The 23071-nt window shown below is 32.9% G+C and overlaps 1 protein-coding gene and 1 long non-coding RNA gene across 2 annotated transcripts; one reads left to right on the forward strand and one right to left on the reverse strand.

The window, feature by feature from the left end:
- Positions 1-7180: 7180 nt before the first annotated feature.
- LOC106051020 (uncharacterized) lies at positions 7181-16867 on the forward strand. Its single transcript, XR_001214793.2, has 4 exons — positions 7181-7293; positions 8865-9011; positions 10234-10340; positions 13034-16867. It is a non-coding gene; the product is annotated as an uncharacterized LOC106051020 (long non-coding RNA).
- Positions 16868-17143: 276 nt separating this feature from the next.
- Positions 17144-21726, reverse strand: LOC106051013 (40S ribosomal protein S25-like). The gene is made up of 4 exons (XM_056010491.1): positions 21583-21726; positions 18336-18431; positions 17744-17927; positions 17144-17275 (listed from the first exon to the last, which is right to left on the reverse strand). Exons 1-4 carry the CDS (start codon positions 21583-21585, stop codon positions 17184-17186), a joined length of 375 nt encoding a protein of 124 aa, XP_055866466.1. The 5' UTR covers positions 21586-21726; the 3' UTR covers positions 17144-17183.
- Positions 21727-23071: the final 1345 nt, after the last annotated feature.

Raw genomic sequence — 23071 nt, forward strand, 5'->3', positions numbered from 1 at the left:
GTGGTGTCGAGAAAACCGATTAACTCTAAGTTTTAATTGGCACTTATCTTCCCTTGTCACTTTGATTCACTGAGCATTGATGTTTCTTTGGTTCAAACGAAATCTGTGACACGGACATTAAGTGCACCCGTTCCTTATTATTTTTTATATTCTGGATAATTGATGTTAAGGTCCTTTTGCCAATGGTTAACAAGTAGTGCGTCATGTGGCTAGCACGATGGCCAATAGCCTTTACTTTCTCAAACTATTTCAGGTACCCATTTGAGTTGGGTGGACTCAGGGGCGCCCTAAAAATCCTGAAATTCAAAATTGCAGTCTTCACTGAGATTTAAACCCAGGACCCAAGGTTCGGTAGCCAAGCACTTAACCACTCAGCCACAGCGCCCCCTCCCCTTAACATAATGTGATGCCATCCGATCCATCCAAACTTCTGTACATGGTGCAAAATGAAGCCTCAGAGAGTCGTCTTATCTTATAAAATACAGACGTTACTTCAAAAAGGGGATGATTACATCCTACGCGTCAATCATGTTAACCAATGACTTAAACTCTGCAAAGCCATTGATTTTCCTGGCTGGCTCAGGCAACCCATTCTAATAGCACTAGGGAAGAAGGAGCATTTGTACAAAATTGTCCTAGCATGTGGAACTGCAAGTGTGCCTTTATTTTTGTGTCTTTCTTGGTGGTTTATTAGATATTTTTTTTGTACTTGAAGATTATGGTTCAGTGTTTTATGTATAATTGCTACTTTACTTTTATATCTTCTATACTGAAGGCTTTCTAAATTTAGTGATTTTACTAAAGGTGTTACCCTAGTCAAATGTGAATATTCGTTTGTTATGAATCTCACTGCTCTATTTTGTGTCTGTTCCAGTTTCTTAATGTTATCTTGAGTTGAGGGGTCCCAAAACAGAGGATGCATATTCTATTATTGGCCTAACCAAGGTTAAATAACATTTAGTGGTACCAAGATTTTCTTAGGCCCAAGGTAATATGAACAGGGCTACCTGAGAGGGGTGTCGAGCTCCGCATCGCATTAGTTATTCATCTTCTTTTTTGAAGTAACGTCTACATTGTATAAGATAAGATAATTTAAACTAAGTTTGCAATACGCGGTAAGCTATTTGTATGCAATAAGATAGAAGTGTATTTGATACAAGTTACTGCAAAGTTCAAGATGTATCACAAAGTTTATTTTTTTTTTTACAAACCTTATATTAACTCATTCTGTCTGTCTGTATACCCGAAAGGAATTTTTTTAAACGTTATTTCTTCCACTACTCATTCTCGGATCAAGTAAAACTTGGCACAAATACTTATTGTCGTTCACAAAACAAGAATCAAGAAATCAATCAATTAGGCTATTTATGTTCTATGTATGTACTAAGTTTAGGGAGATAAGCAGTTTGCAGAAAAGTATGTCGTTCGCTAAAAAATTTTTAACTAACAATAGTCTATAAAACCTTTAGTGTTTTATGAGCTTGAATAGCTCAGTGGCTAGCACGTCGGCCTTCCATCAAAGAGGCTTGAGACCTGGAGCTTGATTTTAAGTGACCTCAACTTTTTTTTTATTGCATTTTGAAAAGGCAGCTCAGAAAGTTTCTCCCCCAACTGATCCACAAAATGGTTGCGCTTAACAAAAACAATTAATAAAGATATTTCAAATTTCACAAATTTATTTTTTGTTAGTCCAGATCTATTCAAAAAAAAAAAAAATAATAAGTGCATGATTTATTTAAAATAATTGATGCCATTTCAGTCAATGTTAGCTTCTTTTTAAAAAATATTCTTATTTCCTTTTATTTATTTTTTTACCATAAACACCATTTTCAGTCTATTAAACACTAAATCTAATTTTATTTTTACATTTAATGATGTAAGCAAAACGTGAGTAATTTTGTTTTACGTCAGTATGGTATGTGTTGGTCGAAGCTGTTAGCGATGGTTGAATGTGTTAGCGATGGTTGAAGCTGTTAGCGATGGTTGAATGTGTTAGCAACGGTTAAAATGTGTAATAGTTATCAAATGAATACGTTAAATGCGTGTTTCTATGTTGCATATGGTCATCCAAGCGTGTGCGCTTTGTTATTTATTATTGTTGTTGTTATTTCCTTCCTATCGCAACAATCTTTTGTAATGCACAAATTTTAAGACAAATTCCCTCAAGGATAATAAGGATATTATACAAATATTGTCTATACATAACGTGAAAGTATTTTTTCCAACAAAATAAAAAGAATTTAATTAGAGTATACGTTAATGTGTGTGTGTAATGAAAAGTGCGAGTACGACGGACTAACAGGGGACACCAACGAGTTTATGCATAACACAAACTCTTTGCTTTAGTCTTTTGTTTCCTCAACATTTGTATACACCTATATTTCAGTAACATCCTTCTCAACCAAGAAGGAACAGGTAAAGCTCGAGCAGTCTTTCATCATCTGAACAGCATCAGGAAATCCAGAGGAATAAGCACCACCACCAAGGTCAGACTCTTCAGCATCATTGTGAAACCAATAAGGCTTTATGTGGCAGAGGCCTTGAGAACCACCGTCACCAACATAAGGTAAACCCATGTATTAATGAGCACCTGCCTCGGGAAAATGTAAGTCGTCCGCTGGTCAGGCGCGATCATCAATGAAGAACAAAGCAGCAGTCTATTATACAAAATATCCATCAGAGACGCTGGCGACGGATACTCTTCACAAAACCATCATTCAACATCACAAGGCAAGCCCTAACCTGGAACCCCCAAGGAAAGATGAAGATGGGAGCGCCCAGAAATAAGTGGCGCCGAAATTTAGATGCCAAGCAGATTGGCAAGACGTGGGAACAGCTGGTTGGTGGCCAATGCCCCAGACGAGACCACTGGAAGAGCTGAGATGATATTTCAGTAACATTTCTTAAAATTCATTTTTAAAACTATGAAGACAGCGTGAAAGGGAAGACTGGCTTATCACTGACCTCTGACCCGAAAGAGGAAAAAAAAACCTCATATATAGCCTAATTAAAAGTTTGTCCAAGCGCATGAGAATAAGTGAAAATCCCCTTTCAGGCCTCTAGATCTATATGACAGATGTAAAGGACATCTATTTCTGTGGCACATAGTTAACAATGGTGCCATGTGGCCAACACATCGACAAGCTGCCTTTACATTCAGAGGCGCCCTAAAAATCCTGATACTACAAATCCCAGGATTGAAAATCGGGACCCCTCGGTAGGAAGCCAAGCGTTCTATCACTCAGCCTTCGCGCCTCCAACCGCATGAGCAAGTAATCCTTGTCTTCATTGAGAAGCACTTAAACCAAGAGAAGGGCAAAAATAGGTCTCTAGTTTTCATTTTGACATCGCTTCATTTCCAATTAGGAAATAGTGATTGATAATTTTCGACTGTACAGATATAAATAAATTGAAAAATGTGATATCTTGACAGTGGTGTAATAATATTTTAATGCACATTAAAACATGCCTATGGGCAGAGACCAGGATTTAGATAATTGTTTTCAAACTTGGTGTTGACGGGTGAAAAAAAAAAAAGCTAATACTGAGAAAGAAATAGAATCTATAAGAACTTAGCCATTAAAGTCTCTACATCAGATGGCTAAGTCTATAGCCTACATTATATGTTAGAGCATTACTATATGGAAATGTGTCTGAAATAAAGTATTGTTAACATTACATTGTTTGTACATATTTTATTAGGTCAATGGACCTCATTCACCAATCGTAAACAAACAATATTTAGTCACGTGATCTTATTGATAAAACAACGAAAAAAAAACTGTCACGTGACAACCATCATGAATTAAACATGAGATCGTAAATTATATAGAAGAGATAGAGCACCACGTGGCTAAATGTTGTTTGTTTACGATTGGTGAATGAGGTCCATTGAATACAAAAATTCCACTGTTGATGGAAGTAAACATTTTAGCTTATGTTTAATGTAACTAGTTCATCATTATGTATAGGACGCGATGAGGCAGTAGAAAATGAAACAGGGTTAACTGGTTCACTCGACAATAATACAGACGGCTCTATCTTCACCAGTCCGTTTGTTGGGCACCAAAATTGATTTGATTTTCTCCATTCCTTAAAAAGTTTTCTATGAGACCGTCCATTTCTTAATGTTGTTCTCCCATCGCTTCCTTCCCATAGACATAAATAAATATAGACTGGAAAAAGGAAGTAACTTCATGTAACTTGAAAACATGTACATCTATTGTATTCGGATTTCCGAAATATGAAAAGTTGCATGATCTTCATTCTTAGAGATTAAACAAAACTACACTGCCTCCTTATTTACAATATATATAGGTGTGTATAGATATGAATACTTAACTTTTATACTGTTCGTAAATGCTTTATAATAAAGTACACAAAATTGCAAGTCACAAATTTTCGTTTCATAAAACTCTTTAATTGGCCAGTCTATATTTATTTATGTCTATGTTCCTTCCTCTACCTCTCATTTCCCTGTGACTGTAGCTAAAAATCTATTATTAGATATATAGATCCATATCTAGTTACAATCTAGTAATAAGACTAAATTGTCTAAGTTAAGTTGGTCTTTAAAAAAAAACAAGATCTAAGAGCCTAGCGAGATCTAGTGTCTTGAGCTCGCCATTTATCCCGATTTCCATCCTAAAACGTCACTATTCCGCTTTTGGCCATTACATAGCCATTTCAAATCTCGTTATTTTGTTTACACTTTCAAATGACTTTTTCTAGTATAAATATGTATTTCTTTAAACTCAAATTTTTAGGAACTATATTTGATACCATCTACTATCCAAATCAATAGTTATCTCAATTTCGAAAAAAAAACTCTTCAGTTAGTCTTTAAAGTCTTTACGAGCTCTGAGGATCTTGATATACGGCCAAACAGTCTCAACTTGCGTTGGGTCACCATGAGGCCCAATTGCCAGTGTGATCCTGTTTCGGTTTTCCAAGATTTTAATGCGGTCTTTGTTTGTTAATACCTAACATCTCCATTCCATTACTAGGATCTTTCTCTCTTATCGGGTTAATAATTATATTTTTTCCTTACACGTAGATCTATACCTGGATTTTATTTAGTTGGCTATCTTTTATAGGTATAATTTAATAAGTTTAACTATACGTTTAACATTTAACGTAGACCAGAGGAAGTGTCTCCTTTTTAAAGTTTTTTGTTTGTTTGTTTTGAATCAATCGATCTTATCTTCGTATCTTATATAATACAGACGTTACGTGTCGATAGAATAGAGTGTCTATACATTTTATTTTATTTGTATTAGACCTACATGTGGCTGCCTGGTCGTGCGGTTTGCACGCTGGACTGTCGTTCAGATTTAACGATGTTCCCGGGTTCAAACCCTGCCCGCTCCCATCTCCCGTCGTCCTGCGGGAGGTTTGGACTAGGAAGTAAACTATCTTCAACTCTGAAGGAACATCCGAAACATGTAAAACATTTTACAAACATTCTTATTATTGAGAACATTCTGTTTATTATATTACTAAGTGTTGTTCCTGGGGAAAAAAACGAAAGGTGCGTCAATAAAGGGCCATACCCTGGGCGCCAGCTATGGTTTCTACAACCCTGCTGCTTGATAATTTGAATTTCGAATAGTTTAATTCTTGCAAATCCATATTGGACTAGTATGTTTACTATGAAATTATAATTGCAATGTCTAAAAATTAAATAGTCGACGTAGGCCTAAATGTTTGTGGTGCGCACTGTTAGGTGGGTTTCCAGCTCGTTGATCTAGAACAAGGGTTCTCAACCTGTGGTTCGCAAACCCCCTGGGGTTGATTGACGATTAGCCAGGGGTCGCCAAAGACCATCGAAAAACTGGATTGTTTTGTCTATTCTTCTATTCCTCTCTCTCTCTCTCTCTCTCTCTCTCTCTGTCTCTGTCTCTGTCTCTCTGTGTGTGTGTGTGTGTGTGTGTGTGTGTGTGTGTGTGTGTGTGCAAGCAAAGGGGACTCGCGTCAGAGTAGGCAATAGTAAAAAGGGGTCGCCGAGTTGAAAAGGTTGAGAACCGCGGCTCTAGCAGTATACATAAGTGCATTGAACTCCCGGATTCCACCCCACCTCAACAGTATAAACCAAAGCAATTAGCAAAGAGTAATACTATGTCAAACTATGGCTTACTAAACATCGACTAAATGCCATTCAACTGAACGACAATTGTCCAACATGAACAATATTAAAGATATAACGATAAGTTAACTTACATTAGTTAACAACAAGAGTGTATGTTCAACAATTTAATGAATGAATGAATATTATGACATGAATGATGAATAAATATTAATAGTATTTACAAGGCAAATACAAGTTAAACATATTATTCAAATGAGATATATTACACCTTAAGCTCTATGACACAATTTGATCAAGGCCTCGCAAAACCCACTCACAAACGTTCACAATGCCATGGATGCACTGACCACACCAAAATAAATCAGACTATAACAGATTTCCAAGCCTGCGTCCCTAAACAAGAAAAATACAAATTCCTTGAGATCGCAATTCACAATATCATATGACCATGCAACGAATTTAGAGCTACACCACGAAGAATAACTTAAAATAAACTAACTTACCAAATACTGGGGAAGAAAACACCAAAGAGAACTCCAACAAAAGATCCGCCATCGGCACACCCACAACAGAGGCAAAGAAGCAATGACATCAACAAAGCGCGACCTTAGGAACTAGATCGCACAAATCATTATGGTGCACAAAAGAAAAAACATGACACAAGGAGCAACTCTAGATGCGCACGACACGCACTATCTTCATATTAAACTAGTTTAATTAAGGACATAAAGGCAACTATTTGGATTGTTAGATTGTTAACCTATTTTTTTGAAGCAACGTCTGTTTTATATAAGATAAGATTTTCATCATTACAAAAATGTTTCCAATAGGATTTCAGGGAAATACCGAGAGAGCTAGGCTTGGTCACAATAGGTATTACAGCATTATAAAAATAACATGTTTTATTGATTGCATTTTTTTTTTTTTCATCGCGCTTTGCACCATGAACTTTTGTTGTTTATACAGAAATCAGATTTTTTAAAAATCTTGTGTTTCTCCAAATTTTCAGACCATCCAAAATTTAAAACTCTGCATGTTGATCTAGATCTATATATAGATTTCTATAGAGTCTATGCTAGACTGCTAGAATCTGCTAGACAAATGTTAGTGTTGTCGTGGGTGTCGTCTTCTATAGTATATTTATATAAAGCTATGAGTATGGTCTACTCTATGTCCAGATATCTTTATCTATTATCTAGACCTAGGTACACACAGCTTTTGTGCCTTTAGAATAGATCTATATGATATCTAGATTAGATCTAGACTCTAGTATACATTGATTTTGAGTAACATTGAGATCAATCTCGATTCTCTCGCTAATCTGAGAATACTGTCTCGGCGACTCTCGGTAGTGTGGCACTCACGTCACTGGCAGTAGTGCAAGTTGAAGTTCAGTGGAACTTAGTCACTAGGCTACTAGTGAGGAGTGGCGTAGTTACCGTCGTAGTCACGGCCTTGGGTAATGTCTCAATTGATAATCAACATATATGATGTTGATATAAGGGAGATGGTTGTAACATTACAAGAAGCCTAAAGTTCAATTTATAAAAGCCAAAAACTAAGGATATTCATTCTTCTGGTTTCAAAAAGATTTACCATATCATATTATTTTCGTCATTTATTGCTGTAAAAGTTCTAATTGTTATTACATCTTTATATCTCATGAAAAGATGTCTCAGCACTGTTGCCAATCTTCTGATTACAATAAAAAGGAAACAACTAGACATCATTAATGTATTAAAAATAACTCATTTGAAGCACAATATCAAAATTTTATTATCAAAGCACCAGGATCATCCTTCTCACTCCCAATCGTTTATTGTTTTGTTAGGTCATTTAATATAATACATATATATTTTTTTTTTTGCTTCCATTAAATTTCATTTATAAATATATAAAACTTAACATGTTTGTGTAGAAAAGAATAAAAAGAAACGCACAAGAAGTTGATGAATTTGCAAAAAGAAAAACAAAATGCAATGCAACTTAAAAGTTTTGGAACCACTGATCTAGCTGCCATTAGTTTGTAAAAACTTGTATAATCCAGGCAGGCAGACAAGAAAACTACAACTGATGTTAATGCATACTCAAGTAGTGGCTTTCGACCATAGCGCAGTACGGGTATCCACTCATAAGATTTATTTGTATTATATATAACTAGATCTACATAAGTTTAGATCTAAAACATTTAAAGCATAGCAAAAGTATACTAAAAATATATAATAACTAATTTTAAAACAAGGTTACAAAGACAGTTTGTGTTTCCACACAAACTCAAAATTGGCCCCCGAAGTGGTCCACCCAGGCAGGTAAAAAAGTCAGGTTTCAATATTTTCAGAATGAAATTCTATCAAATGCAAATGACTGATAAGAATGAAGAAAAGAAGGTTGACAGATCTTGTGTGGCGCTCCAACGGTCCACCAGACCAAGGAATAGGTGAAAGTGAATGTGAAATTAGATGTGAACCTGGCCTAACTAATGTCTTATTTAGAGCCTCAAGAAAAAAAAATTTCAGTAAAAAAAAAATTTAAAAATTCTTTAGTTTAGTGTTCCATGAAAATATGGAGAAACTCTGCAGTTTGTACGATAATATTAACAAACTACTTATTAATTGTTGTTTTAAATTATGTTCCACTTATATGCATACTAAATAGATTTTTTCTCTTTAAAACAAATTGTTTTAATTTACTACGCTCAATAATGTATAATTAAGTGAGATATATCTAGATATAAATGTGAATGAATCTAATCTAGTACAAAAAATATTTATTACAGGAGCCTGTTTCATTGAATAGATGAGATATCTAGATAATTTCAGCAGTTATCAGTAGTCTTATTCATCATAGACTCTTTAGATGGGCAATAAAAACAGTAGCAATAAACATCATAAAACTACTAAGACTAATGGTGCAACCAATACAGGTAATAAATAGAAGCAGCTTCTAGATCTTTATTAATTCTAGATTTAAATAAGAGTAGAATATTATAAATTATTCTAAATCAATTATTGTAATATTTTAAACTAGTGATTCGAAAACAATGATGGGATGAATCAATAACAAAATTCAATTTATCTGGCAATATGATGCTAATTTTGAATTTCTGGAGTTTTAGGGCCCCCCTTAGTCCACCCAACTCTAATGACTTAAAGTAAATGCGGTTGGTCATTGTGCTCGTCACATGACACCCTGCTTGATAACCATTGACCAAAGAAACTGATGACCTTAACATCATATGCCCTATAGATCGTAAGGTCTGAACGGGGAACTTTACTTTGATGCTGAAACAAAAGAAAGGTTATATCAGCATTCTGTGCATCTAAGCTTTTAATACATTAATATATGATTAATTTATTATTAAGAGTAGTGGATTTTTTATTATTTTATTTCTGTCCTGTAGTATGCAAGTACACCTTTGCCAAATGTTGTATTGTTCTTCAAGTTGCTAAAGGTTGACCTCTAATTTTAACTTCTGCCGAATTCTGTTTCATTTCTGCTGAAAAGACCATCTAGTTCATATCATTTCCATTAAGTGTCTTAAAAATAAAAAGCTTGCTTGGTTGTTTTATATTTAGATATAGCCTTGCAGCTTTTTTATATCAAATCTTATTATACCGGTATGTTAAGATGTAGATTTATAGATATTTCCAAGTACCATTTTATGTTGTTTTAAATGCCTGCAGATGAAAAAAAATGTGCACCAAAATATCATGCTCCAACAAACTTTAAAAGCTGAATTCTTACTAAAAATTATATCAAATTTGTTAAAAATTTCCAAAAATAGTCTTTTAAAAAATGTCACATAAAACGTTTTGATTCTAAAACATTTTTTTGGTTCAGGCTTGACTTGACTTGTAAGTATCAAATATTCCTTTAGAAATTAAGATTATTAGGTCTTAACCCATATTTTATTCAGGACCTCAGGGTTCAAACCAGGGACTTTACAGTGCATACCACATGACCAGGCAAAGAAAAAAGCTTTAGCCTAACCTCATCAGGAAATGGCATTTTATATACAAAATATAATAAATTGTTAAAAGGCACTTGAAAATAAGATATTAAAATTAAATCATTAATTAAGGGTATATATTTATTTCTTTATTATTATTTTTACCACTTACAACAAAAAATATCTCTTCCTTCAGATTCTTGTCAAAATGAAGCATCTGCTTATATTTCCATTAATGTGATGTATGAATTGCCAGGTGGCACTACTGAAATGTCCAATTTGGATGTAGCTTCGACAATGAGCGTAGGTTATTTTCAATCTTATCTTCTTATCTTATATAATACAGACGTTACTTCAAAAAAGAAGATGATTACGTCCTACGCGTCATGCATTTAGTCATGCATATTAACCAATGACTTAAATTCTGCCAAGTCACTGGTTTTCCTGGCTAGCTCAGGCAACCCATTCCATGCTCTAATAGCACTAGGGAAGAAGGAGTATTTGTACAAATTTGTCCTAGCATATGGGACGAGGAATGTGCCTTTATCTTTGTGTCTTTCAGAGTATTTTATTAAATTTTGTTTTTGTATTTGAAGATTATGGTTCAGTGTTTTATGTATTATTGCTACTTTACTTTTGAGCCTTCTGTCCTGAAGGCTTTCTAAATTTAGTGATTTTACTAAAGGTGTTACTCTAGTCAAATGTGAATATTCGTTTGTTATGAATCGCACTGCTCTATTTTGTGTCTGTTCTAGTTTCTTAATGTTTTCTTGAGTTGAGGGGTCCCAAACAGAGGATGCATATTCTATTATTGGCCTAACCAAGGTTAAATAACATTTTAGTTTTATGTTCTTATTTGATTTATAGAAATTTCTTTTAATAAATCCTAATGCTTTGTTTGATTTTTTTGTAGTTTCATCAATATGTGGATTCCATGACAGTTTTTCATTTATTATAACACCTAGGTATTTTGCCATTTTTCAACTATTCTTTAATATGCTGTTTACTCTTCAGGAGACCTCAGCTCTTAATAAAATACATGTTGGCAAAATTCTAGGTTATAAAATAGGAATTTTAAAAACAATAAATGACCTACTTGGCTAATACGCTAGTTTTGTAAAATCTTGAGTCTTTCAGCGTTAGGTTTTTTTTTACTAGCATTAAATTTTTTTAATGTTCATATGTCTAGATGGTGGTGTGGTGGTAAAGTACTTTGCTTCTAAACCAGAGGTCCCAGGTTCAAATCCTGGCGAAGACTGGGATTTTTAATTTTGGGATCTTTTGGGGGCCTGAGTCCACCCAGCTCTTACTAGCTGACATTAGCTGTAAAGATGTTTCGTTGGTTGTTTTGTGGGCCGCAGAAACAGATGATCTTTACATCATCTGCGCTATAGACCGCAAGGCCTGAAAGGAGAAGTTCATCTGTCTCTTGAATTCTATCACAGAGGTACTTTGACAGTTAAAGTAAGTAAATCTCTCCATTCTTCCTGGTCAGCAGCTTTTCTTAGCATAATATCAAGAGTGAGGTCAGTCCATTCTTTCATATTGGACAACCCTTATTTCATGCTCCCTCCACTGTACCTATTTGAAAGTGAGTCATGTCTTGCAATAGGACAAAGAAGCTCAGCTTTCGTCTCTTCACATTATTTAGAAATTTAACAGCCATTTAAAAATAGTTTATTTTATGGGATGTAAGGTCTAGAGTCTAAGTACGCTTGAACTTCGGCTTTGTTTGGATACCCATGAAGGGGGCTCGAAGTTCGGCACCTAAAGACAACACAGAAAACCTTCTCCCAGATCCCCCCTCACCCTACTGGTTCGCAAATGAGATTGGACCATAGCACTCTGAGCTTGTTATAAGCATGAAAGTAGCGCTATATAAAGGCTTTTTTTTCCCCTAGTATCTGATCCCCCATCAGTTTTCTCTACCATTTAGTCTCAAAGGGTTGAATTCATCTTTCAGTCACAGCATTTAGCATTTCACTTGGAAGCTGGTATTACTCCTCCCGATCTTCCACAGTTTACTCTGAATTTACTCTTGATGGCAGATAGGGTTTTTCTCTCTTTTAGCGCTTCAAGATCTCTTGTTGTTTCACCTTAGGTATTAAGTCATCGTCTTCTAATGTTTGGCTATTCAACTGTATGCAACTTCTCATATCCACCACTAAATAGTATTTCACTTGATAAAAATTCAATTTTATCAATTAACTTTGTTGTCAATTTTAAAAAAATATATTATAGACCAAATTTGCTTATCAATTATTAAATAATTATCAAGTAATTGTAAATGTATTGTAAAGGTGATGATTTAGGCTTGAGTTCTTCTTGGAAAATCTAATGAGATCCAAGACTATATTCCTGATTCACTTTTAGGGAAACAGGGAAAATTTTCCAAGATGAAGGAAGATTGCAGTTTTTTTTACATAGCGCTAAAGGTACCAGTAACAGCCTGGACTGCATAGCCATGTGAAATACTGCAGTCCTCCTTTATCTTCTGTCTTGAAGTCAGGCTTATTATTATCGGTACTGTTATTATTATAAATATGTAGATAAGCAGTGTAGGAGGTTGACTTAAGTTGTTTTTTTGTGTTTAGTTTGTGTCTGTTTTCTGTGTAGATTTCCATTGGGTTTCAAACATATTTCCCCTGTTTTAACTCCAACTGTCTCTTCGTAAGCTATCCTGCCAGGTGTGCTTCCTTATTTTCTTGTGCTTCGTTCTCATATATGTGTGAGACAAGTAGTCCTATATCTGCGATGAACTGTGCAGTGGTTTACAGATCTGACAACTCTCCATATAGTTTGGGGGCCATGTCTTTTATGGGCCTCTCAATACTCTGTGAAGCTTTGCTTACTTATTTCTTATGCTAGTGAGGGTTTAGCTGGTGTCTGAACTGTGACAAAAAAAAAAATAGAAGATTTACTTTGAGGGTTGCCAGTAAATTGAAATCCAAAAAATTATAATTTTTCCTTATGTTAAATCTGATGATGTTTTGCAGGTTGAAGATTTTGTAAATGACCTCAGCATCAAGTATAAAATAGATCCTGAAAATATTTTGATATTTAGACACAATGGGAAAACGCCATTACCAAGCAAGAATAATTTGAAACATTACGGCATAAAGGACGGGGATATTTTACGTGTGAAGCAGGCGAAAATAACAAAATGATCTTTAATGACTTTTAAGACCAAAAACATTTTTAAGTTTCCATTTTTAAAAAAAATATGTGTATCTTTAGCCGTTTGTGACGTATATGTCATTACATAGGTGGATAACAAAGTTTTGAATCTAAATCTAGATCATTTGAAAATTTTGCAAAAGTATAATTTTAATTACTTATTTTATTATTTTATACCGTAGTCATTTTGAGAATAGGATTGAGTGAAAAAAATAATAATTGGGTACATTGAAGTGCCTGTTGACTCTGTGAATGTTTTTTTTTAATACATTATACCTTTTTGTAAAGTTATGTAAAATGTAATATGATCAATTGTACATGTCCTTTCAATTGGATCCAAATATGTATTAAAAATGCATACCAATATAGATTTTTAATATACTTTACCTGGACTCTTCATAGAATTTAAAAACTGAAACTTTTTTTTTCAATGAAGATTGTAGAATTTTATATGCTAGAAAGATCAACATATATTTCATGTGGAGGAATCCATTATCTTGTTAGAGTTAGTTTTTATTTTTTTATTGCCCATATCTTTCTTCAACCTTTTTTTTTCTTTTTTCTTTTTTTTTTGAAATTTTGTACCATTCATGTAAGAGTTCTCTATATGTTCCTTTCAGAACCTAGCTTCCACCAAATGTTGTATGATATCCTATTGAAGTAAATTAATGACATTGGCCATATTTTATAATTTGAAATGAAGTTAAATGTTCACCTGTCAGAAAACTTAATCTTGTTGATGCAAATTTCTTAATTGATCAGCTAATCTCTTATACAACAGGCTGTATTGATTTTCTGTTTTGTCACACTGAAGGATTAGTGCATACCATTGATTCATTTGTTTATGAATGAAAATATGAATTTTTAATATTTTTTTGGTACTTTTTGGTCACATTTGTTTGATAAACTGAAAAAACTCAATTAAATGGTTACAGTTTTTTTAAATTTTTCTTTCTTACCTAGTGTTATTGAATTTTTCCTTCTCAGATTTTATATATATAGTGCTTTTTTGTGAAGGTACGCACTGGTTTGGCGTACTGGTACCTTTTTAAATGTGGGGAAAAATTATTACTTTTTTTGTATTTTAATGTTTATTATTAATTTATTAGTAGTTAAAAGTTAGGCAATCCATCACTAAGTACCGGCACCTATTCTTTTACAAAACAAGGTTACGAAGACAGTTTGTGTGGAAACACTAACTCAAAATCGGCCCCGAAGTGGTCCACCCAGGCTGGTATCAATATTTTCAGAAAGAACATCAGAGTTACATTATATCAAAGACAAATGATAGAGAAGAAAGAAGGTTGACAAATCTTGTGTGGTGCCCCAGCGTACCAATGGATAGGTGAATGTGAAGTTAAATGCGAACCTGGCCTAAATGATGTCTTATAATAAATAATTGATCTAATTGTTTTGTAAAGGGTCAATCACTGTAAATACACCTTAGCTTTAAATTTTTTGACTTTCATTTTATTTTTTCTTTCATTTTAAATTAGGTATTGTAATTAACTCAGCTTGTCTGGTGTAACTATTTTGTTTTTACTTTACCAGCTTCTAAGAATTTTGGTCAGGCCTTGTTGGAAAATTTGTTATAATCATTCAGAGCTATTTAAAGATTTCAGTATCCGGTACTTGAAAAAGGATATCAAAATGATTTTTGTAAAATACCATTTCCAGTAACAGTATGTTAATTACTTTATCTTTTTAACCATTTTATCACTTTTGCACAGTATTGTCAACACTATCTTACAAAAATTTACTGGCTATTGTAAGCTTTGTATTCATTTTTTTTTTTGTGCCAAAATTTATTTATTTTTTTGAATTCTTAACAGCAACTTTAAATGGTTAATACAATGAAAGCAATTTTTATTATAAATTCAAACTGTTAGTATTGTTTTGAGGTTTTACATTGTTGTATACAAACTTATTTTATACTGTCAACATACATTCCGACATACTTATGACCCTAACTCATTACCCCAGTTGGGGTACTGGCCAAGCACAAATCATTCTTATCTTTACAGGGTTGGAGATATGAAATAATTCTTTCATGTTTACCTTGATCTTGTTTTGCCCGGTGCTTCTTGTATTTTTGTCCAGTCTCTTTCACACCTCCTTTTAGGTTTCGCTTATGTTCCACAATCAAAATGTCATTGTCACTCTATTTCAAAATATAAACTTGATTGACTCAAACCCAAAACCTCTTTGTATTTAACAGTGCTTTAACAAGTAATGGTTATTTTTACAGTTTTTTTCTTAAATTTCTGCCAAACCATATAAAGTCTGTATATCCATCCAGTACAGTATATTTTAAACTACCGGTACCGTCCAGTGACTATATATTAAACATGAAAAAAAAATTGTTTAGTCTTGTGACTTAAGTGCCGTTGGCTTTAACATACCGTAGTATTTATTCACCAACTATATGTATTTTGTTCTGAAAAAAAAAATGATATTAAATGGAAACAGTATTATTCTAGCATGGCTTTTTTTTATTTTAGTCTGTACCTGGTATACCAGCAAAAAAGAAAAGACTGTAAAAGTATCTGGATTGTCATTGTTTTAATTGTATGAATTTGTATATGTCCAATATAATCACAGGAAACAACTGATCATGGTCAATTTAATGGTCTAAAAGACACTTTGGTACTGTATACAAAGAAACATCCACTACTGGGTAGTCATGATAAGATGCACAACTTAGGTCGGTCAAACGTTTATCTTTTTCGTCTAACATTTATTACAGTACCAGTGCTATGAATCTACTGCTGAGGAAAACCTAAACTGACAAGACAATGGTTATGGAATGTGTAGAAAATTGTTGATTCATCTTGCTGATGAAAGTGGTGTGAATTATATGTAATTATACTATTTATAACTGGTGATTTGGTTGTATTATTATATTATATTTACATTAAAATGTATTTTGGCATATTAGCATCAGGATAACACCCAGTAGAAATGTTTTTTGCTAATAATGCTTTTTATTCTGTGATCAGAGCAACCTGCAATATTTTTTCTTTTTCAACTCTTTAATTGGTGTTGACAGTGTAAACTATTTGTATACCGGTATGTGTATGAATTGTACAAGACATGATGAGCATAAAAGCAACATTAAATTTTGAACCCATTTAAAATGGTCATTGGTGTTGACCATCTACTATTAATGTGTCGTTACTATTACACATGGCATTGTACTGTTTAGTTCTCACAAAATTTTTTTTTTTTGCTAAATTCCGACTTAAGTAGTTTGGCTATACCATTAATTTGCATGTAAAAATGTTTATCTGGTGCCTCATTTAGCAGCCTTCATTTTTAAAACTATTGCTACCTAGTCATGTGACCTGCACTGTCATTCAATGTTAATGGTAGTCCCAGATTTGAACTCCTGACATCATGCAGGAGGATTGGTCTAGGATCTATTTGTATCCAAATCTGAAGGAACATCCAAAATATATAAAACAAAATAAAACAAAGCTTTCTTGCTTGATTCAATATCCTTCAGTGACAAATCTTATGTGTATGGACATGTATTTTGATGGGAGTTTATAAGCCCCTTTATGCACACTACACCAGGGAATTCTGTAAACCAGGAAGGAAAATGGCCCACAACCCTAATTTCACTATAACAATAAAGGCTAAATATTTTGTCATGCTCACTTGTTCATTTATATATATATATTAAATGTCTTGCTTGCCTGCTGTTTATGCTCTGGAGTACCAACCATTATTAGTTTTAAATACACAAATGAATGATTTTATTTAAAAATTGAAATCTCACCATAACAAATTTAAATGGAAATTTTACAGTAACAGATGCTTCCATTTTAAACTCATTCATAGTCGACTTTCAACCTGTAGATTAAAAGGTCTTACCAGAATCAATCATAAGTACACACAGATCCAAATATAAATAAATAAAAAAAAAGTTTGTATGGTTTCGCTTTTTATTAGATAAGAAAAAACAATCTACTTTTCATCTTTTTCATCTTCTTTGTCTCCTTTGGTTGCTCTTGTGTAGATCATTTGAGAAGCATGTTTGGATATGAGACGAATCAAACCTGAAAAGGGAAAAGTCTTTTTCTTAGTACAATCACTACCCTAATATTAACTTTAAATATTATGGTCATGTAATAGCCAGACACCTAAAATCTCTAACAAGGGAAAAAAAATGTACTTAGCATTTCAATACAAGTCAATGTTTAAGTTATTAATGCATACCCATGGTCTATGCTTGAAATTTACATTCAGAACTTATGAAACTTTTATTCATTTTTATATACAAATGCATAAGTCAATTACATAGAAACACTCATTAAATGGATTATTATTACTAAAGTAATGAGTAGCTTAATTTTTAATAAATTGAAAAATGGTTTATGAACAGAACTGCTTTACTACAGAAGAAATTACTTTAAAAAAAAAAATGGTTTGCAAAACTGATTGTATACAGACAGCCCAACACAATTAACAGGACTTGAAATGGGTGCATTAAATATTATATTTTATGCAAAACACACAAGTTTTACCTTTTGAATGCAACTCTCTGAGGGCCTGCTTTGCAAGTGATCCTCTGACCTTTAACCTTTCAGAAACCACTGAAGGGGTAATGAGTTTATAGCTGGGAACTTCTTTGTACAGTTTATCATAAGTTGCCTTGTCAAAAAGGATCAAATTGTTGAGTTTATCGCGGACTTTTCCTTTGGACCACTTCTGCAAATTGAATAATAAAACAAAAAATTCACTGATAATATTTATTGCAATTTTCTTTTAGGATGAGGAAAAGCTAGCTTGCATTGAAAATTGAAGTCTGGCTCCACTTTATAATGTAACAGCATGTATGTTTGTCAGATCATTTTCCAAAATTACAATAAGCCCATCAGTACCCATTGGCTGGCAAAAGATTTCAAAGGGTATAAATAAAAAAAAAAAAAGAAGATTGAAATACATCGGTCATGGCAATGATCTATTTTTATCTGGGAAATAAGGTGGGAAAAAAAAAACTGTAGTCAATCACTAATTGCTAAGCAACTATGGACTTAATGTCAACTATTTTGATTAGTTAATGAGCATTAAGATTGCAGCCTACTTTGTGTCAACGTAAAGAACAAATAAATTTACCTTCTTTTTAGCTTTACCGCCGGAACCTTCCTTTTTAGGTTTGCCTGCAGTAGTTTTAGCAGCCTTCGCTGCTTTGGCCTCCGCCTTCTTAGCACCCTGTTAATAAAGCAAAATGTGTAAAACCTTTTACTTTTATTAAGATTGTTAATATCTTTCTATAGCCAGTATAGGATTATTAGACAACTAAAACATTTTACTTGGTAAGGGAATGTCAAGCAGCCTGCCATTACCCATATTTTCTACAAAGTTAAGGATTTGTATAGCACAAGATAAACTAAAAAACAAGAGATCAGTGTTGTTTTTTTTTTGTAAAAAAAAAAGAATTAAAAAATAGGTGCCAGTACTTCTTAGATCTAGTGATGGATTGCCTAACTTTTAACAGATCTAATAAGTTAAAAAAACGTTAGAACACAAGAAAAACTTTCCCCGTATTGAAAAAGGTGCCAGTACGCCATAACAGTGCGTACCGTCACAAAAAAAAGCACAGCTACTAGGTACTTCAACATCGCTATTTTTTGTACGCCGGAAGTGTGTTTAAAAACTGGTCCTCATGGTTTCGGTCGCGTCCCCGGTTACCGTCGGAAAATTGCGTAAAACGTCATTATTTTTGAACCGATCTTCTAGATTAAAGTATCATTTTGTCGGGGAGAAAATGGCGATTCTTTTGATACCAAATTTGACGGGATTGGTTTACTAGATCGTTTTTTTTTAAGTTTCCAAAATTAGGGTGTGTTCCAGATATGATTACTTTTTTATTTTTGTTTTGTAATTATTTATATTGGTTAGTAATTTGTAGTATCCATATCTACATAAGAATCACGTGTGATTATAAAGCTATTTTGGATGGCACTCTTGGTATATGAATGCCAAAATGACCACCAAATCGAAAGTAGCCATTTTGCTATCAATTCTACCGGAAGTAGTAATAAAATACTTATAAAATATAATAAAAACGAAGTTTCCTTGTTTATTAATATAGATAATGAAGCAAAAAAACTTGTATTAATGTAGATCTAGATTTAGTTAGTAATAGATCTAGAGAAGCAACAGAATATAGAAAAATCAAATTATTGTTTTAATCATACACTAGAGTGTAGATCTAGGTCTAATACTTAGATTTAGGCTTAGATCTATTTTTTAGAATAGGAACAGATGCTTAGAATGAAATCTAGAATAAGAATTAGATAAGATAGATAGACCTTTAATTAATTGATTTGATATATATACTAGTCTAGTCTATACTTAATTGTCTTAATAAACTAATACTAGTTTCTAGATCTAGAATGTTGAGGACTAAATTTAGATCTATTTTTTTATGTGAAATTTAATGGGAGAAAATCTGAGAAATAGCCTAAAAACTAAAACAGCTTTTCAATATATATTATAAATTAGATCTAGTCTAGATGTTATATTATAAGTTTGTTTAGATTATGTCTGTATATATAATATATATATATAGACTCAGTATATTTTAAACTTTATAAAAGAGACATTCTGATATCTAATCTTGGCAATTTGACTAATTGTATTGATTTCTATTGCCTCTTGCCTCGTCCCCCCCCCCCCATATCCAAATATTTTGTAATTTTACATCTGCATTTTTTTTTTAATAAAAAAAAAAGGTCAATATTTAGAAAATGTTTTTTAAAGATAACTTTTTCATACTCCAGCTGTTTAAAGTCTCCTTTTAATTTTATGATTAAATATTAAGAAATAAAAACAAGTTCTCGTCAATATTTGAAAAAAATCTAGCTGTTCCCGTAGTACAATTTTTAAAAATAAATGTCACAATTTTGAATTGCTTTTTTTCTTTAAAATTATTATTTATTTTTGTAGCAAATAACATGTTTAAAGTTTCTTGAAAATTTGAAATGGTAATATTAATAAATAAAAAAGTTGTGCTTGAATAAGTCAAATTCCGACCAAATTCGTTGGTTCTATTTTTATCTTCGTCTGGCTGTAAAAGTATAAAAAATAGATTTAGATGAAAGATTTGGGGGTTAAAAAATGATATAAAGAACATGTAAAGTCTCCTGAAAATTTGAAATGGAAATATTGACAAATAAAAAAGTTGTGCATGAATTAAGTCAAATTTCGACCAAATTTGTCGTCTCTATTTTCAGCTTCGCCCGGCTGTAAAAGTATAAAAATAGATTTAGATGAAAGATTTGGGGGTTATAAAATGATATAAAGAACATGTAAAGTCTCCTGAAAATTTGAAAAGGAAATATTGACAAATAAAAAAGTTGTGAATTAATTAAGTCAAATTTCGACCAAATTTGTCGTCTCTATTTTCAGCTTCGCCCGGCTGGAAAAGTATGAAAAATCGGTTTAGATGAAAAATTGGGGTAGTATTACGTTTTAAATAACATGCATAAAGTCTTCTGAAAATTTGAACCAAAAATATTGAATAATAAGAAAGATATGCATGCTTTAATAACAAAAAGTCAAAATTCGGGTACCAAATTTTTTTATTGAATACAAAGCCAAAGAAGGAAAAAAAATAAATACAAAAAAAATCATAACTTTGCTTCTACTTATCATAGAAACATAAATTTGATATTTTTGTAAATGGGACACCAAGCTCTATTTAATGATACCAATTACAAAACAATATGATCAAAACAAATTTTTGTGTTGAAGTGCCTACAGCTACTAATAATAAATACCCGTAACATTAAATATTTAAATCATTTTAAATGCAATGAACAAAAAAGTGACAGCAGAAATTCAACACTGAAGATAGCAAATAAAATAATCACTGTCTGGTTAACTGCTTTGCAACAAAGTTTATTACGCCTATGAAAACCATAACTTGTTACTGACTTTTTAAAATAATTTTAATGACTTTTTTCTTGGTTTTGAACTTTTCTAGATCAATATCTTATAAATAAGGCCATCTATTTTTAAGTAAAAGTAGTCCATGATAAATACTTTATATCTAGACAAGATCTAGCCACAAATAAGGACAAATCAAGCCTACGACTAAGTTCTCTCACCACCATGCAACCATCATCATACCATCAACTATGATCAACCATGCGGCATGTGAACGTCAGTAACGTGGTGTGGATAACATTCATATCTCAATATTTTTGTTTAATATTTAGATATAGGTAGTGGAAGTTAGTAGACTAATGTATAGACATGATTACTCACAATTTATTTGGCTAACCATAATAAATAACTAAAAAAAATGAAGACTAAAGAAAAAACAAATTTCCTCAAGTTCTAAATCATAACCTACCATGATGCTGGTCGGAAACAGAAAGGAGGATGTAGACGGCGCTTCGAGCGAGAATGGCCAGGTAAAATGCTTCAACAACTAAAGCCATATTCTTTTTTTCTCTCAACAATTAGAATTATTATCATATCTTATAAATTACAGACGTCCTTTAAATAAAAGGCATTATTTCAAAAAAATCAAGATAATTACATCTTACTCAAAAAAAGTTTTACTAAATTCGTATTCAAAAACTAGGAAAACTTTAAATCTGCTAGCTAGATTTAAAATGTAAAATTAAAAAAAAATAAGAATAAATACATAAATAAAACGCTTTCAAACAATGCTCCGAACAATGGCATAAAATGATAGATCTTCAGTTTGTATATTAACATTTTTTCTCTTAAAATGTTTCTGCTTTTCCATGTTATTTAGGAATCATAGAAAACTTTTTTCTTTTGTTACGTCTTTATTATCTATGAAACCAATAATTTCTAGTGAGGATTTAAAACCGTTATCAATGGGGGGGGGGGGGGGGGGGGGGTTTAAAGTATGGACAATATAATTATAATAAATATAGGCCGATCCTAACCATTGCGGGGCCCTATGTGAAACGAGTTGTGCGGGGCACAGTCTGGATAGGGATAATGATAATATGTGAAAATTAAGATTTTGTACTAGAAAATAAATTCGTCATTGTATTTTATTTATACAGTATATAGGCCTACAGTTCTTGACTCACAAAATTGACTTGGAAGAGCATGTCGTACCATAACACAAGTGACACTAAACGAAATAAAAAATTATCACGCATAGGATTGACCACCCCAAGATTACAACTTTGTCTATTTTTTTCAGGAGATTTTAATAATTTTAGGATAATTCCAGGACTTTTTCGTATATTTTACAATTTTAGAAGATTAAGTTATAATGGTTTAATTGTAGGCCGATAATTTACACCTAGAATTAGCGCGGGGCCTATGAAAGTGAGGGGCCCATTGCGGTCGCATATGTTGCTTTGACCTAAGGCCGGCCCTGAATATAGGCTACAATCGCATGATCTATAAAAGCAAATCCTACACGAGAGCACGACATGTCAGTGCCAAATTGATAAGTTTAAAAAAAACAAACTTTTTGACACAGAGCCGGATTTATGGCAGTGCAAGACTGAGCAGCCGCCCAGGGCTCGCCCTTATAGGCCTATAGGGGTCTCCACATTACGAAAACATATTGTTTGTAACGAAATATGCACAGTAAATATAAGTAAGAAAGAAAAAATAAAACATTTGCTAATGTAAGGGGAAACAAATGTATAGAATATAAGAATTAAAAAATAAAGGAAATGAATTCGAGCTCATCCCCAAAATTGGGCCCATGTGTTTAGCCCTTTCGGGCCCCTAAATGTTCACCCCTTACTAGCCCTCACTAGGGCTTCATCTGGGCTCCCGTTTGGGCCCACAAGTCCTTCCCCTTACTGGCCCCAAACGGGTTTCAAAAGGGTTTTTTCTGGACT

Source organism: Biomphalaria glabrata, chromosome 14 (genome assembly GCF_947242115.1).
Source record: "Biomphalaria glabrata chromosome 14, xgBioGlab47.1, whole genome shotgun sequence".
Classification (NCBI taxonomy): domain Eukaryota; kingdom Metazoa; phylum Mollusca; class Gastropoda; family Planorbidae; genus Biomphalaria; species Biomphalaria glabrata.

Bases quoted from the DNA above. Each gene is read 5' to 3' on its own strand.
- LOC106051013 (XM_056010491.1), bottom strand. The intron at 17,928-18,335 runs GTAAATTTATTT...TTCAATTTGCAG, and splicing joins GCGGTAAAGCTAAAAAGAAG to AAGTGGTCCAAAGGAAAAGT. The intron at 17,276-17,743 runs GTAAAACTTGTG...TTCCCTTTTCAG, and splicing joins CAGAGAGTTGCATTCAAAAG to GTTTGATTCGTCTCATATCC.